This window comes from Cetorhinus maximus, chromosome 29 (genome assembly GCF_964194155.1).
Source record: "Cetorhinus maximus chromosome 29, sCetMax3.hap1.1, whole genome shotgun sequence".
Lineage (NCBI taxonomy): Eukaryota > Metazoa > Chordata > Chondrichthyes > Lamniformes > Cetorhinidae > Cetorhinus > Cetorhinus maximus.
The window spans coordinates 4080310-4098797 of NC_135907.1; the positions used below are offsets into that span (position 1 = coordinate 4080310).

Genomic DNA, 18488 nt, shown 5'->3' on the forward strand with positions numbered 1-18488 from the left:
CCTCCGTGGCCTTGCCCCCTCTCTCTCTCTATCTCTCCCAGCCCTACAATCCTTGGGAGATCTTTTGCACTCCTCGAACTCTGGCTTCTTACTTATGTGCGATTTTAATCGCCCCAGAATTGCTGGCCATGCCTTTAGCTGCCTAGAGCCTCCGTCAGACCGAGGGAGGAAAACAAAAATCTCACAAGTACAGATTCAGAAGCGAGGGGGGGTAGTCAAAGAGGAGGAAGAATCTCCTTAGTAACAATCCCTGGATTTCTCCATGCTCTGGTGAATATAGGATAAGTCAAATAAGACAGGTTAACGTGCGGAGGGAGAAATGGTGCAGGATGGAGGAGATCAGATTCCTGGGCCATTGGGGCTAGTTCTGGGGCAGGAAGGACCCGTTCGATGTGGGCAGGGTGCACCTCAGTGAGGTTCGGGTACAGAGGAGGCACATTTCAAGGAGGTGGAATGGAAGGGCATCCAAAGCCTCAGCTCCCTGGGAGACAAAAGATATAGGGCAGGATTTTCCGCACCCGCTCACCGCCGTCACCATCTTCCGGTCCCGCCGCAAGTCAACGGTCTTCCAGCCGGGGGCGCCACCTCACCCGCGGCAGGTCCCGCCCATGACAAGGCCGGAAAATCCCGGCGAATAGGGCAGGATATTTTCCACGGCTGGTTTTCAGGCCCTACCCTCCTCCCACCTCCCCAGAGTGCTGGTGGGGAATGCATCCCACCCAACACCGAAGCTCCATAGTTATCCTGCGCTCCGAGGAGTGTTGATTGGCTGGAGACGGGATTTCGGCCCCTGACTCAGGTGGAAGTCCCACCTCAGAGAGCTGCCGGCCAATCTGTAGCTTCAGCAGCGCCAGTGGCAACAGTGGCCAGTGGGAACCACTAGCCGTCCCCGGGTTCTAAGTCCCAGAGTCCAGGGCTGGTAACTGTGGTGGGGGGGGTCCCATGGCGGAGGGGTGAGGTCCAGGGATGTGGGGAGAGGGGGATTGGGGTATTGATGGAGAGGCCCGCAGGGAGCAGACCTAGGGTCAGGGGTTGGGGGTCACCCAACGTGTAAAGAGTATCTTTGAGGGAGGCACACCCCACTTTGTGACCAAGGCCGGAGCAGGGTGACCTTCCGAGCTTTACCCTGCCCTTGAGCTCTTCCTGCCATCCTCAAAATTGAGGCCGAGTGGAAAGCGGCCCTCGATCGGCTATGTAAGGGCCTCATTTGGGGTGAGGGTGGGTGTGACTCCCTAGGCTTCACCTGCCCCATGTAAAATTGCAGGCAGGTCAGAATGGGAGGCAGGATGACAGGAAGGCCACCCAGAGGGAATTTTACAGCTCCTCCCCCCACCCGCCACCACCCTCCCTACAAACCGAGCAGCGGGGGGACCGTAAAATTCTGCCCATAGAAATGAAAATGAGACGGTGTGTAGTGGGCGAATGGGAATGGAAGTGCCGAGGTTTGGCATGGAGGACATGAGGGGCCATAGGGAGCGTAGTGGGTGTATGGGATCTCAGCCAAGGAACATAATGAGGCTTTGCTGAGACCCCCAAAAACCCATTAGAGCCCCAAAAAAAATATTGCTTGATTGACAGCTCTGGCTTCCTGTTCTATGCTGTCAATTGCACAATGTTTATTTACACAAGGTAAAGAGGTTTCAGATTCAGCGACTGTTACGTTAAAAGGGTCCGGATGATTGACACTTTTATTGGGCTGTGGTAGAAAGGAGTTTTTTTTTAAAGTGGAGAGTTATCAATGAACAACTTTTTTAAAAACATTTTTTTTACATATCCTACTGTCACTATAGGGTTCATTGATTCTGTTGTATAGTTTGTGAATGGATGTGGAAGTGCCATAGGTTGGCATTGGGGTACGAGGGGCCATAGGGGTTGTTTGGGGGAGATAGCTTGGAATTGGGGGGGGCATGAGGGGCCATAAAGGTTGTTTGGAGGGGGGGGGGTCATAGCTTAGCATGGGGGGCTTGAGGCTTTGAACTTACCTTTCAAAATGTCTCCTCATGAGGTGCCGTGAACCACGATGCGAAATGCTGGCCCGATTCCATGAAAACTACCGAGGATTAGGACATGCCCTCAATGGAGCCAGCCAGGCTGGGAGAGGCCTTTGACCTGAACCTTTATAAGGCACTCCCAGCAATCGGAAAGCACGGGAATGGGGTCGGGAATCCAGGAATCGCGTCACGGCCACCATTTTTAAAGGGCTCCTGAGTCAACCCGACTCAGCGCAAATCCAGCCCAAAATGTCACCTTGGTCCAGATGGAATAATCCTGGGGTTACTGAGGGAAGGAAGGGTTGAAACTGCTATGGCTTTGGCCGCAATATTCCAATCCCCTTCGATATATATGGGAGAGGGGCGCCAGAGAACAACTGGAGGATTGCAAAAAGTTATATCCATGTTCACAAAATGGGGCAGTTGAATCCAACCAGTCAGCTTAACATCGGTTGTGGGGAAACATTTAGAGACAGGAATGTGGGACAAAGCTAATTGGCACTCGGAAAAATGTGGGTTAACAAACGGGAGTCAGCACAGCGCTGTGGAGTCTGGGTCACAATCAGATCAGCCATGGTCTTATTGAATGTTGTTCAGGCTAGAGGGGCCGAATGGCCTACTCCTGCTCTTATTTCTTACGTTCTTATGATTTGCTAAAGGCAAACTGGGTTTGACAAACTTGACTGAATTCTTCGGTGAAGTAATAGAGAGGGCTGATGAGGGTAGCGTGGAAGTTGTCGTGGATATGGGACTTTTGACAGAGTGCCACATAATAGATTGGTTAGCAAAATTGAAGCCTGAGGAGTTGAAGAGACATTTGCAGTGTGCACACAAAACTGGATAAAGACAGGAAGCGTCAGTCGTGGTGAACGGTTGTTTGCCAGACTAGAAGGTGGTGCACAATGGTGTTCCCAGGTTCAGTACCGGGGACCACTACTCCTTTTGATGTAGGGCAGGATATTTTCGATAGCAGGTTTTCTTACCCTCCAACCCCACCAAAGAGTTGGTGGGCAAGGACCTGTACTTAGGTATACAGGGCATGGAATGAAATTCAGAAATCTAGTCAACATCGGAGACAGTAACAGATTTCAGACAGATATAGATAGACAAGTGAGATGTGCAGACACATATTTAACACAGAGAATGTGTTACATTTTGGTAGCAAGACCAAGGAGAGGCGACATAAGCTAAATTAATCAACTTTATGGTGGCGTGGTGTCAGGATCAGGGGGTTACGCGTACACAAATCTTTGAAAAGTGACAGACAGGTCGAGTGTTATTAAAAGCAGAGGGGATCCTTGGCTTGGGAACAGATCTACCATGATCTTATTGAGAGGGAGGGCAGGCTCAAAGGGCCAAATGGCTCACTCCTGCCCTTAATTTTTTTTGACTCATTCGCGGGATGTAGGCTTCGCTGGCTGGGCCAGCGTTTATTGCCCATCCCTAATTGCCCTTGAGAAGGTGGTGGTGAGCTGCCTTACTGAACCACTGCAGTCCATGTGGTGTAGGTACACCCACAGTGCTGTTAGAGAGGCATTTCCAGGATTTTGACCCAGCGACAGTGATGGAACGGGGATATATTTCCAAGTCAGGATGGTGAGTGGCTTGGAGGGGACCTGCCAGGTGGGTGGTGTTCCCATGTGTCTGCTGCCCTTGTTCAACCAGAGTGAGCAACTCTACAGCCTGGTATCATGTCCACTTGTGAAAGGCAAAGCCATCTGATCAACATTTCAGTTGACTGCTGATAGCGCTGGTGAGTAAATGACTCAGAGGATCTGTCCCATAAAGGTTTTACTCACCACCAGGGAGCTCAGACTCTTCAAGTTACCTTTTGATGTCACCGTCTTTCCTCGGGACTCCGCCGTGTCTGACCGTCCCCGGGAGTATTTTCGGTTGTGCAGCTGACTCCATAGTGGACTGTCGGAATGCGTGTCCCAGTTCCTGCTTTCCCCCTGTAATGCGGAGACACTTGGCCCCAGCATCCGCTCCCCTCGTGATGAGTGCCCCCTGGTTACCATCGTGTTTGACAGCTCTGAGGACTGCGGAGTGAAGGAAAAGAAAGTATGTTACAGCCAAGGCAGAACATCTCCCTCCAGGCAGCTGCAATGAGGGTAAGGCTTACCCGAAACGGAGTTGTGTCCATGGCCCATTTCCTGGTAAGCTGACTTGTCAGGGTATTGTGCATCCTTGGCTCCACTTGCCAGCTTTAAAAATAAAAGATAAATTCATCATAGATACAAAGAAACAGAAGGAGGCCACTCAGCTCTCTCGAGCCCGATCCGCCATTCCATTAGATCATGGCTGATCTGTACCTCAACTCCATTTACCCGCCTTGGTTAGTCTTGCTACAGCTGTACAGGGCTGTGGTGAAACCACAGCTGGAACACTGTGTGCAGTTTGGTCTCTACATTTAAGAAAGGATATATTTACCTTGGAAGCTGAAGGGAAGTTTCACCGGACTATTCCCTGGGCTAAGGGGGTTGTCCTGTGATGAGAGGCTGAATAAATTGGGCTTATATTCTCAAGCTTAGAAGAATTGAGTGGTGATCAAATTGAAACATGCAAGATTCGAAAGGGGTTTAACAGGGTGGAGATCGTTTCCCCCCTGGCTGGGGAATCTGGAACACGGGGGCACAGTCTCAGGATAAGGGGCCGATCATTTAGGACTGAGATGAGGAGCAATTTCTTCACTCAAAGGGTTTGTGAATCTTTTGGAATTCTCTACCCCAGAGGATTGTGGGTGCTCCATCATTGAATACATTTAAGGCTGGGATAGACAGATTTTTGGTCTCTCAGGGAATTAGGGATTTGGGAAACGGGTGGGGAAGAGGAGTTGATGTTGAAGATCAGCTATGATCGTATTGAATGGTGGAGCAGGCTCAACAGGCCATGTGCTCTACTCCTACTCCTATGTTCTTAGCTCTTACCCTTGATACCTTTATCCAAAAAAAATCTACTGATCTCAGTCTTGAAAGAAGCAATTGACCACAGCTTCCTAGGGGAAGAGATTTCCAGATTTTCACTTCCACTTGTGTGAAGAAATGCTTCCTGAGCTCACTCCTGAATGACCTAGTTTTAAGATTATATGTCCCCTCTCTCCCTTGTTCTGCATTTTCCCCACCAGAGGAAATAATTTCGCTACATCCACCCGAGCAGCTCTTGTTAGCATTTTAAACACCTCGATTAGATCATCCCCCAATCTTCTATACTCACGGAATACATTTCCAGTTTACAATGCAAGCCCTTTCTCACATTTAAACCTATTTAAGTCAGGTATCACTCTGCTCAATCTGTGATGCACCTCCTCCAGAATTAATATTTCCTTCCTAGGGTGTGGTGTCCAGACCTGAATGCAGTTCTCCAGATGGATTCTGACCAAGGCTCTGTACAACTCAATTCTCACCTCCTCCATTTAGTATTGCAGCCCTCCAGAGATAAAGGCCAACATTCCATTAGCCTTTGTCGCAATGCACTAGCCTGGACACGGACACCCGAATCTTTTTGTTCCTCTACAGTTTCTAGTTTCTCAGCATTCAGAAAATATTCCAAACCATCTTTCTTGGGTTCAAAGTAGATGACCTCATACTGTCGCATGCTGAACACCATTTGTCATTTGGTTCTGCTCACTCTCTTAATCTATCTCTACCTCTTTGTAACACCCTGCATTCACCTGCACGACTCCATAGAATCACAGAATGATAAAAGCACAAGAGGAGGCCATTCAGCCTGTTGTGCCTGTGCTGGCTTTATGGAGGAGCTATCCAATTAGTTCCACGCCCTAGCTTTTCCCCCCATAGCCCTGCAAATTTCTCCTTTTTAAGTATTTATCCTTAGAAAGTTGTTACTTCTTTCTGGCAATGTGTGTTCCTGGTCATAACAGTCCACTGTGTAAAATGTTTCTCCCCATCTCCTCTGTCTCTTTTGCCAATTACCTTAAATCCTTCTCCTCCAGTTACCAACCTTCCTGCCAACATAAAGAAAATCATTCTCCTTATCCACTCAATCAAAACCCTTCATGATTTTGAATATCTCGATCAAATCTCCTCTCAACCTTAAAACAGAAAATGGTGGTAATATTCAGCAGGGCTGACAGCCTCTGTGGTTGATGTTAACTTTCTTTCTCGCTCCACAGATGCTGCCAGACCTGCTGAGCATTTCTGGCGTTTTTTGTTTTTATTTCAGATTTCCAGCATCTGCAGTACTTTGCTCCTCTTATCCTTCTTTATTCTAAGGACAATAACCTCAGACCCTCGAGTCTCTCCATATAACTGAAAGTCTTTCATCCCTGCTACAATTCAAGTGAATCTCCTGTCCCAGGCATTGGCATCCCTCCCGGAATTGGACGCCATCTTAGCTGAGGCATAACCAGTGGTTTATAAAAGTTTAGCAGAAATTCCTTGCTTTTCTACTCTGGGCCTCCATTTAGCCTGCCAAAGACCTCTAAGTGTGCACCATACGGGTTTCTCTGTTCCTGCATCACATTTGACATTTCATCATGTAGTTTAAACTGCCCTTCCCATCAAAATGCACCACTTCATGCTTCTCTGCTTAATTTACTACGCGCCTGCCTGTTTCGTCAGTCTTTGTCCTCCTGAAATATGTTACCATCCTCATTGTTTACGACAGCTTCGAGTTTTGTGTCTTCGACAAACTTTGAAATGATCCCCTCTATACCCAAGTTCAGATCATTCAATCTACAGCAAAAACAGCAGCGCTCCTTAGAGACCAGCAGTAAAACTGATGCCAGGTAACACATACCAAAGCTACTCTGACACAGTTAAACAATGGAATATGGATTCCCTTGCTGAAAAAGCTCTGCCTGGACTTCACTAGAAAACGCTCGAATCCCACCTCCCATTGCCGTTGTCTCTTGGCACAACCACAAGAAAGTAAACGTGCGATGGAATTAAGGAGAAAAGACACCATTCCACAAATCAGATAGAGAACGAACAGAGTATGAGACAGCCCAATCCCCTACTTTACAAAACTCAGTGTGTAAACGATTGAGAATTTAATGAACTCAACCTGACAACATATGATCCATGGAGTTTAATACAAAATGCAGAGTGCTGTAAATCTTTCATTTTTTTATTTTGCTAAGTATTGTAATTATTTGTATACTGAAATGTTAATAACTCTGAAATCCTTTTATTATTTTATGCTTTATTTTTATTTTATTAAATGTCTATATCTATGTCATGAATTATGATTACTTGTTTGATTTTTAACATCGTCACAATTTGGCACCTGCTGCCATGATGATTCTTCAATAAACCAATTATCTATCACCTAATTCTGACTCTTAGAGCACGCTACTGTACACCCCTCTCCAATCTGGTTCACCACTACTCTTTGCTTTCTATCGCTTAGCCAATTTGTATCCACACTGCCTCTGTCCTTTCAATTCCAAGACCTTTAAGTTTACTAATAAGTCTATTGTGTGATAGTTTGTCAAAAGCCTTTTGAAAGTCTAGATACCCAACATCAACCACAATGCCCTGATCAACCTTCTCTGGTACTTCATCAAATAACACAATCGTGTTTGTCAAACACAATTTGCCTTTAATAAATTTGTGCTGGCTGTACTTTATTAGCCTGTATTTTACAAGCGACAATTCATTTGTCTAGGATTATTGGGCAGGATTTCCATTCCGGGATCGTGAACCCAACGTCCCGACCAGTTCCGCGTCCCAACCCCGCGCGGCGTGTTCCTGGCACATCCACCTTTGTTTTTAGGCAGTCAGTCAGTTAATGGCCACAGGGTAGGTTGGCTGGTGGGCTCCGAGGCTGGAGGGCCAATGGGAGGGCCTCCGACACTGATACATCGGCAGCCCCATTGGCCAGGGCAGGAGCCGCTGATTCGGTAATGCAGAGACCCCTGAAGAAAAGGGCAGACTTGTTCAATTTAAACCTAAAACGGCCGCAGCTGCCTGGGAACAACGCCCTCCAGTAGAACAGCCAGGGGCTGCAGCTTAGGCCCGGTGCCATGGTGGGTGGGGGCGGGAAGACGGGTCCCTCATGGACACCACCCCCACCTTTCTCGCCTTGAGACCGCACTGATCCACTCGACATGTTCAGTCTGATGTGCAAAGCTCGAACGCTGACTGGAAATCCTCGTCAATGAGGGTGGTGGCGGGGGAAATGCATCTTTAATTCAACTTCAGTTGGGTACCTGTGACTGGCAGACAGGCGGCTGTTCTGAACCAATCCCGACACTGGAAATGGCGTGGGGGGTGTGGCTGAGCCAGCACAACGGCCGGCAACGCAAGGTTGCAGACGTGCTCTCCTCCAACTCCAACCCATTGGCCCAGTGAATATTGCCTCCATTTTCTCTAACAGTTTTCCCAGCAACAATGTTGGGCGGCCCGGCCTGTAATGGCCAGGTTTATCCCGCCCAACCCTTCGATTCTCTGCCACTGCCCCAAAATATAAGAAGAGTTTAAGCTTGAAGGCGAGGGGAGTCGCAGTACGTGTATTGCTCCTTAGGAGGGCCAGCACAGACAAGGTGGGCCAAATGGCCTTCTTCTGTGCTGCCCCATTTCTATGATTCTATTCTATTCCAAGAGCCTCTGCAATTTAAATCCTTATTTCGTTCAGTAACCAAGGTTACGCCCCATCCTGACTGGGTGACTTATTCCCCTTTTGAGGACTGTGTCCAGTTCTGGGCACCACACTTCAGGAGGAACGTGAAGGCATTAGACAGAGTACAGAAAAGATTCACGAGCAAGGTTCCAGGGATGAGGCTACGTAGATAGATTGGAGAAGTTGGGATTGTTCTCCTTGGAGAAGGAAAGGTTGAGAGGAAATTTGATAGAGGCATTCAAAATCATGAGGGCTCTGGACAGAGTAGATGGGGAGAAACTGTTCCCATTAGTGGAAGGAGCAAGAAGAAGAGAGCACCGATTGAAAGTAACTGGCAAAAGAAACCATGGAGACATGAGGAGAAACCTTTTCACACAGTGAGGATCTGGAATGCGCTGCCCGAGAGTGCGGTGAAGGCAGGATTAACCAAGGCATTGAAGAGGGAATTGGATTATTATCAGAAAAGGAAGAATATGTAGGAGGAGAAGATAGGAAAGTGGCACGAGGTGAATTGCTCCTTCAGAGGGCCAGTACAGAGATGACAGGCTGAATGGCCTCCTTCTGTGCTGTGGCCATTTTGTGATTCTGTGATTTTAAGTACCTCCTCTTCATCTATTTTATCCCCCCTAATGCACCCTCCTAACTAAATTCAGTTCGTTTGTTGCGGGGTTTAAGCAGATGTAAGAATAATGGAGATTAAATTCGGTGATTGCCCATTTTTAAAATCAATGTTCTTTGATTACATACCCAGTATAGAGGGAGCTTTACTCTGTATCTAACCCCGTGCTGTATCTGTCCTGAGAGTGTTTGATGGGGACAGTGTAGAGGGTGCTTTACTCTGTATCTAACCCTGTGCTGTATCTGTCCTGGGAGTGTTTGATGGGGACAGTGTAGAGGGAGCTTTACTCTGTATCTAACCCTGTGCTGTACCTGTTCAGGGAATGTTTGATGGGGACAGTGTAGAGGGAGCTTTACTCTGTATCTAACCCTGTGCTGTACCTGTTCAGGGAATGTTCGATGGGGACAGTGTAGAGGGAGCTTTACTCTGTATCTAACCCCGTGCTGTATCTGTCCTGGGAGTGTTTGATGGGGACAGTGTAGAGGGAGCTTTACTCTGTATCTAACCCTGTGCTGTACCTGTTCGGGGAATGTTTGATGGGGACAGTGTAGAGGGAGCTTTACTCTGTATCTAACCCCGTGCTGTATCTGTCCTGGGAGTGTTTGATGGGGACAGTGTAGAGGGAGCTTTACTCTGTAACTAACCCCGTGCTGTACCTGTTCGGGGAATGTTTGATGGGGACAGTGTAGAGGGAGCTTTACTCTGTATCTAACCCCGTGCTGTACCTGTCCTGGGAGTGTTTGATGGGGGCGGTGTAGAGGGAGTTTTACTCTGTATCTAACCCTGTGCTGTACCTGTCCTGGGAGTGTTTGATGGGGACAGTGTAGAGGGAGATTCACTCTGTATCTAACCCCCATGCTGTACCTGTCCTGAGAGTGTTTGATGGGGGCGGTGTAGAGGGAGTTTTACTCTGTATCTAACCCTGTGCTGTACCTGTCCTGGGAGTGTTTGATGGGGACAGTGTAGAGGGAGCTTTACTCTGTATCTAACCCCGTGCTGTACCTGCCCTGAGAGTGTTTGATGGGGACAGTGTAGAGGGAGATTTATTTTCTAAACTGTGCGGTACCTGCCCTGTGAGTGTTTGACACTGACACCAGATCTCTGCCCTTTTTGATATAATGATCTGGACATTGGTATAGACAACATAATTTCAAAGTTTGCAAAGTTTGATTGAGTTATTCAGTTAGTCCTTTTCCACAAAGCCCAGCAAATTTCTCCCCTTCAAATATTTATCCAATTCCCTTGTGAAAGTTACTATTGAATCTGCTTCCACCGTCCTTTGAGATCACAACAACTCACTTAGTAAAAGAAATTCACCTCATCTCCCCTGGCTCTTTTGCCGATTATTTTAAATCTGTGCCTTCTGGTTAACCCTCCAGCCAGTGAAACAGTTTCTCCCTACCTACTCTATCAAAACCCTCCATAATTTTGAACGCCTTTATTAAATCTCCTCTTAACCTTTTCTGCTGGGAGGACAACAATGCCAGACTCTCTGGTTTCTCCAGATCACTGGTATCTCGGTACCATTCTGGCAGATCTCTTCTGTACCTTTGCCAACATCCCTACTTGAAGTGCGATTATGTAAAGCCAGAAATTACCTTTGAGTTGTCCTGAAGGATGACCAGCACTAATCCTGGCTGCTAACATTTACCGAGCTGTGAGAGATGATTCCCCAGCCCTGATAACCCTCTCCTAATAGCAGTCTCACAATCGGTGCATTCTATGTTCCAGTGCCTAAGTGGCACAGGGTTGGGCTGCAGACAGCTGAGGCTGCTCAGACTGATGCTGCAAGTTGCAGTGAGGACATCATGACATCATAATCGTGCTGATGAAGGTGATGAGCAGGACACAGGCAGTGTGTGAAAAAGGATCGCAGATCAGTGTTCATTTATTAATTTCAATTGAAAGTTAAAAAAAAAACTGCCCTCCGTGCTAACATATTGCCCCCAACTCCATGAGCCCTTATCTCGTGGATTCACCTTTTGTATGGCACCTTATCGAATGCCTTTTGGAAATCCAAGTACAGTAAAAGTCTTTATTATCTGGCAGACACGGGGAATGGGTGACGCCAGTTAATCGAAAGTGCTGGTTAACAGAGACTTCCATTTACCAGTGGAATACTGCGTAATACGTGTAGCGTGAACTAATCCCAAGTACTCAGGAAGTAAAGAACAGGATTCTTTTTACTTCTAATCTTCAACAGTAAATTAAAACATAAATTAAAGTATAAAATAACAGTATACAGGTATGGGTTCTGGATAACTTCGTAATTGCTTCCAGTTGGTAAAGTGACGATTCATATTAGGGGAACATCAGAAATTCTGGTTAGTAGAGAATTCTGATTGGTAGAATGCCGTGTAACACAAGGTTTACTGTATACTACATCTACTGGTTCCCCTTTATCTACCCTACTAGTTACATCCTCAAAAATCTCTGTCAAACACGACTGCCCTTTCATAAAGCCTTGTTGACTTTGCCTGATCATGCTATGATTTTCTAAGTACGTTGTTAAGACTTCCTTAACAATACAATCCAGCATTTTCCCATTGGCTGATGTCAGGCTAACGGGTCTGCAGCTCCTCGTTTTCTCTCCGCCTCCCTCCTTGAAAAGAGGAGTGACATTTGCTCGCTTTCAATCTGCTGGGGCCGTGCTAGAATCCAGGGAAGTTTTGGAGAATTGCAGTGATGCAGACGCAGCAGCCTCTGGGGTGCCCGACGAGTCCCCTCAGGCACCTCCACGTGAGAAGGGAAGCCTCGGGCATCTCGGCCACAAGCGGAGACAATGGAGCCGGCCGCTTCCACCTCACCCTCAGCCAAAGGGGTGCTACTGAACCACAGAAGCTATTATCCAAAGGCCTTGATGATCCACCTGACCGCTACCCTTCAAAGCCAATTATAGCTTTTCTGCTATTACGTCTTTAGACCAATGGCATATGTGATTTCAGTATCCTGTATGCTGTAAAACATAGACTACCCAGCAAAATAATAGATAGCTTGTGGCCAATCTCAGAGGATTTTCTCTTCAGATTCCACAGTGAGTCAACCTTACTGCATACCTGGCAATCATTTCCTCAGGGCTGGATCGACAGTAGAGGTTGCAGTCTGGGGTAACAATGTGCAGATCCTCTTGGCTAACTGCACTGGCACATAGATTCAGGCTGCGATTGCCATACTGCAGCTAGATAGAATTAGACAGAGAAATCAGCATCAGATGTCTGCTCTTCCCCATTTCAGACTGCTACCCTAACCCCTGCCATATCAATGACATGGTTAATCCAGTCTCTTGGCCAGCCTCCTGTTTTGCATCCTTCATAAATGAGCTCATCCATATCTCCGTTACCCGTATCCTAACTCACGCCAAGTCCCATCCCCCTATCACCCTCGTGCTCGCTGAATTTCATTGGCTCAAGGCACAGCCTTGCTTTCAAATCCCTCCATGGCCTCTCCCCGCAATATCTCTGTAGCCCTCTCCAGCCCCACACCCTTCCAAGAACTCTGCGCTCCTCCAATTCTGGCCTCTTGCGCGCCCCCAGTTTCCCTTGTTTCCCCCAGCGGTGGCTGTGCCTTTAGCTGTCAGGACTCTAAGCTCTGAAATTTCCTCCCGAAACCTCTTCGATCTCCACATCTCACTGTTGCTGGTCAAAATCCTGGAACTCTCTTTCTACACCACATGGGCTGCAGCGGTTCAAGAAGGCGGCTCACCATCCATCACCTTCTCAAAGGAAATTAGGGATGGGCAATAAATGCTGGCCTAGCCAACAACATTTACAGTCTGTGAAAAAAAATAATAAAAATCTCTCTTCCTTTAAGATGCTCCTCAAAACCCGTCTCTTTGACCAAACCTTTGGTCACTGTCCTAATGTCTCCTTATGTGGCTCGGCCTCAGATTTTGTTCTGTAATCACTCCTGGTATTGGAGGTTGTTGCTATAGTTTGGTGGCAGTGCCATAGTGAATGAGTGCTGTGTTTTTAAGATGCTGCCTTTCAGTTGAGTATATCCTAGCTTGTCACTGTCTGTTCGACTGGGCGGTAACAGCTGCCAGTGCACTCGCTGTCACGAAACGATAATAATTTTCATAATATTATTGTGGTTTGGTTGTAAAGTAGGTTTATGGGTGTGAGTATAGATGGTTCTGTCTGTGTGATTTAATTAAATTACAGTCAGATAAACTGCAAGCTTGAAATGATCAAAAGAAGTTAGGGGTAAAGGGCATTGGAAATGCTAATGAGTAAAGATGGTTGGAGGCTTCTCCAAAGCTGTTTCACACACTCCATTTTGGTTCTTAAATGGCCCCGCAGCATCACCTTCCTTCCTTTTTTATATATGTTTCTCTCTCTCTTTAATCTGTAAATTCCTTTGTTCCATATGCCTTTGGAACTACTTTTCCTATAATATAAAAATCTTTCATGTTGCCAATATGGTCAGTACCTTTTAGGAAAACTAAACATAATAACTTTGCCCTGTTTATCTTGTTAGTTGTAAACATCCTAACATCCCTTTGAAACCCAACCAACTCCTTCACTTATCTAAAAATGCAAATTTACTTCACACCCTACATGCTAAGCCCTCATACATCTTTACTCATGAACACTTCAAATGCCTTTTACCCCTAACTTCTTTTGATAATTTCTAGCTTGCAGCCTATATGACTCTAATTTACTCAGCTCTGGAGGCCTTAAACCATGAAATTTGGCATTTTATTTCAAAGTCACCGTGCAAATGGCATATGTTTTCTTGTTAACTTTTTTTGTATGCTATTAGTTCCATTCCCCTCTCACACCATTTCCGGGCCAAGAGGATGGGCAAGTGATTGGTTCCTAAACCTTATATGGAATGTACAACATTCAATGGTGTTACCATCACTGAATATCAACATTCTGAGGGTTACCATTAACCAGAAACTGAACTGCACCAGCTATATGGTCAGACGCTGGTAATTCCAGGGCAAGTAACTCAACTCCTGACTCCCCAAAGCCTGTCCACCATCTACAAGGCACAAGTCAGGAGTGTGATGGAATACTCTCCACTTGCCTGAATGAGTGCAGCTCCAATAACACTCTAGAAGCTCAACACCATCCAGGACAAAGCAGATCACTTGATCGGCATCCCATTCACCACCTTAAACATTTACTCCCTCCACCACCAACACACAGTGGCAGCAGTGTGTGTACCATATACAAAATGCAATACAGCAACTCACCAAGTCTCCTTCGACAGCACCTTCCAAACCCTCGACCTCTACCACCTAGAAGGACAAGGATAGTAGGCGCATGGGAACATCACCACTTGCAAGTTCCCCTCCAAGTCACATACCATCCTGACTTGGAAATACATCACCGTTCCTTCACTGCTGCTGGGTTAAAATCCTGGAACTTTCTTCCTAACAGCACTGTGGGTGTACCTACACCACATGGGCTACAACGGTTCAAAAAGGTGGCTCACCACCACCTTCTCAAGGGATATTAGAAATGGGCAACAAATGCTAGCATAGCCAATGGTGCCCACATCCCATGAAAGAATAAAAAAAAACACAGGCCATTCAGCCCAACTGGTCTATGTTTATGCTCCACACACCTCTCCTCCCACCCAACTTCATCTCACCTTATTAACGTAATCTTCTTTTCCTTTCTCCCTCATCTGCTTAACCGGTTTCCCCCCTAAATGCATCTATGCTATTCACCTCATCTATTCCCTGTGGTAGTGAGTTCCGCATTCTCAGCACTCTCTGGAGAACAAACTTTCTCCTGAATTTCCTGTTGGATTTATCGGTGGCTATCTTACTTTTTTAACTCCTCGTTCTGGATCCCAGCCAACATCAACATCTTCAATAGCCAATTGAAGAGGTGCAGTCATAACTGACTGCTACTTTGGTTTCACAGCAAGGTTATCGCCTGCTGGATTTAAACTGGATATTCTGGCTTTTGAGTGGATTGCGTACAAAATGTAAACTGAGCACCGAGGGGGCCATTTCAACCTAACTCACTGGGTGGAAACCCCACGAGATTAGGATTTACAACCCTCAATAAGAACTAAAAACATGAGGGATGTGAAACCAGTGTTGCACTCAATCCTGACTGTTTCCAGGGTAAAATCTCTCTCTTCCCCCGCGCCCACCCCCCCCCGCCAAAATTCTATTCTCTAAAAATCTCAGCGGTCAAATCTTCTCACATGCACCTGCGCCCAAAGATGCAAAGGCATGCGATTACAGAAAGGGAAGATTTTTTTTTCTTCCCAATCCCCCTGATCTTGCTGAAGATGTGGACGGTCGAAAGCATCATCGGGTAGTGTACTCAAACTTCCAAAATACCCTTAACAGATTTCCACACAAAACATTATTACTCGAGCTGAAAGGTTCAAGGTAAATTTACAAACTGATCAGAAATTACATTGATCTTACAGCGCAGAATCAGGCCATTCAGTTTGGAGCGATGGTGGGGCAGTGGTAACATCACTGAACTAGTAATCCTAGCAGCCCAGGCTAATGCTCTAGCGACACGGGTTCCAATCCCACCATGGCTGCTGGTGGAATTGGAATTCAGTTATCAAAATCGGGAATTAAAAAGGCTGTCTCAGTTGTCGTAACTCTAAAATCATCGTTGAACCATCTGGTTCATGAATTCCAATTTGGGGAAGGAAATTTGCCATCCTTATCTTTGCCTACCTGTGACTCCAGACCCACAGCCATGTGGTTGACTCTTAACTGCCCCTATGCAAGCCGTTCAGTTCAAGGGCAATTAGAAATGGGCAACAAATGCTGGCCTTGTCCACGTTCCATGAAAGAATAAATGTGTCTGTGCTGCTCATTTATGTGATTACGGAAAGGGAAGATTTTTTTTCTTAATCCCAAACTCCTCGACATTTCTGAAGACGTGGACAGTTGGAAGCATTATCGTGTAGTGTACGTCCTCCCATCTCAACCTATCAGCCTTCTCAGATGAAAACAGAGATCTTATTATATCCATTTAAAAGCCTGCAGCTATGGGCAAACGTGTTAGCTGTGGCTCAGTTGGTAGCACGCTTGCCTCTGAGTCTCCAGATCCAAGTCAGGGTTTGAAAAAAAATCAAAGCTGACGCTCCAGTGCAGTACTGAAGGAAGGCTGTACTGTTGGAGGTGCTGCCTTTTGGATGAGATGTTGAACCAAGGCCCCATCTGTCTGCTCGGGGAGGTGCAAAAGATCCTATTTCGGCACTATTTCGACAAGAGCCAGGGAGCTCACCCTGGTGTCCTGGCCAATGTTTATCCCTCAATCAACATCCCAAAAGCAGCTTATCTGGTCATTATCACATTGCTATTGTGGGGTTTTCTGGGCGCAAATTGGCTGCTAAGTTTCCTACATTACAACAGTGATTATACTTCAAAAATACTTTATTGGCTGTAAAGTGCTTTGAGATGTCCAGTGGTCATGAAAAGTATGATTTAAGTGCAACTCCTTCTTTCAAAAGAAGCAAAATAATAATATATCAAGAAAATTTAGGAAGTCTTGTGGCACAGTGGTAGCGTCCCTACCTCTGGGCCAGACGTTCCAGGTTCAAGTCCCACTTCAGGTCTTGATGACCACAGAAAGTGCATTCATAACTTGGCCAAACAGGCTGATTATTAGCCTGTAAATCCTTCCAATACGGCAGGTGGTAAGCGTAGGAGTGTTTCCTGGTCAGCCATACTGCCGAAGGCAACTGCAAACCACTGCAGTACTTTGCCAAGCATAGTCATGGACCAATCCAATGGAAGTCCATTGTCGCCAATGCCCTTTTAGAGCATGGTACCTGGAGGAGGAGGAGGAATTTAACTGGCACAAGAGGATGTATGAGTTCGTCAAACTGAAGTTATTAAGGCATCGAAAACTCAGAATGATCTGATTTACTTACAATATTAAAACAGCATTGGACCATCAAGCTAACCAAAGACAAATTAAATTCAATGTTAATAAGTGTAAAGGAAGGAGGAATGGGTGACGAACACAAGGGTTTTAGGAAGGATTTCAAGGCCTTAAAAAGGGAGCAGAGCAGATTTACCAGAATGGTACCAGTGATGAGGCATTTCAGTTTTGTGGAAAGTCAGGAGAAGCCAGGATTGTTGTCCTTAGAGCAGAGAACCCTAAGGGGAGGTTTAATAGAGGTGTTCCAAATTGTGGGGGGTTGGAGTGGCGTTTTAGTAGATAGGAAGAAATTATTTCCAGTGGCAGGAGGTCAATAACCAGAGGACGCAGATTTAAGGTAATTGGCACAAAAATCAGGAGATGAGAATTTCTTTTTACTCAGTGAGTTGTGATCTGGAAGGTGCTGCCTGAAAGGGTGATGGACACAGATTCAATAGCAACTTTCGAAAGGGAATTGGGTAAATACTTTACAATGTAATATTTTCAGGGCTATGTGGAAAGAGCAAGTGACTGGGACAAACTGGAATGCTCTTCCAAAGAGCATTGGGACAATGAGTCGAATCTCCTCCTTTTGTGTTGTAAGATTCTCCGATTCTCCGTGAGCAATCTCAAATTACACGAAAGTGGAGCTGAGAGAGATCGAAAGGTTCTAGCAGACTTAGGCACTTAGCCTGTCCAGTCACCACAGGCTTGCGATCAACTAACTAGCCAAATTACTGCAGTTCAAGTCAGCAGCCGTTAAATGCTAAAACTGCCATAGACAGAGCACACAACAAGTCCTATTTCACCGCCAACATACAACACCAACAACCACTTGCATTTACGTAGCACTTTTAACATAGTAAAACACCTCAAAGCGCTTCACAGGAGTGATTGTCAAACAATATTTGACATCAAGCCACATAAACAGCTATAAGGGCGGGTGACCAGAAATTTAGACAAGAAGACAGGTTTGAAGCAGCAAGTTAAAGGCAGAGAGAGGCAGAAAGGCGAAGAGCTTTAGGGAGGGAATTCTAAGGCTTAGACCCAGGCAGCTGAAGGCACAACTGCCAGTTGTACAACGATGAAAAGCAGGAAGGCAGAACTGAAGAAGCGCAGGGATTTCAGAGCATTGTACGGCTGAAGGGGGTCACCAAGGTAGGGAGGGGCGAGGCCATGGAAAGACCTAAACAGACAGATGAGAATTTAAGAACTGTGGAGTTGCCAGATCAGGAGTTAATGCAGGTCAGTGAGTGGAGAGGTGATGGGTGAATGGGACTTGTTGTCATTGAGGTTCAGGCAGCAGAGTTTTAGATGAGTTCAAGTTTAGGGAGGGTGGACGATGGAATAGTCAAGTCTGGAGGTAACAAGGGCATGGGTGAGTGTTTCAGCATCAGATGAGCTAAAGGCTTAAACAGCCGGTCTTTTCACTGGAAAAGC

At 46.3% G+C, this 18488-nt stretch overlaps 1 protein-coding gene across 1 annotated transcript in view; it reads right to left on the reverse strand.

The window, feature by feature from the left end:
- LOC144669321 (uncharacterized) overlaps nucleotides 1-18488 on the reverse strand; it is a 140331-nt gene that overhangs the window by 106868 nt on the left and 14975 nt on the right. The window contains exons 2-4 of the mRNA XM_078531681.1: nucleotides 12249-12370; nucleotides 4114-4195; nucleotides 3820-4030 (exon numbers count right to left, since the gene is read on the reverse strand). Coding sequence (XP_078387807.1) covers nucleotides 3820-4030; nucleotides 4114-4195; nucleotides 12249-12370 — 415 coding nt within the window. The remainder of the gene's footprint in view (nucleotides 1-3819; nucleotides 4031-4113; nucleotides 4196-12248; nucleotides 12371-18488) is intronic.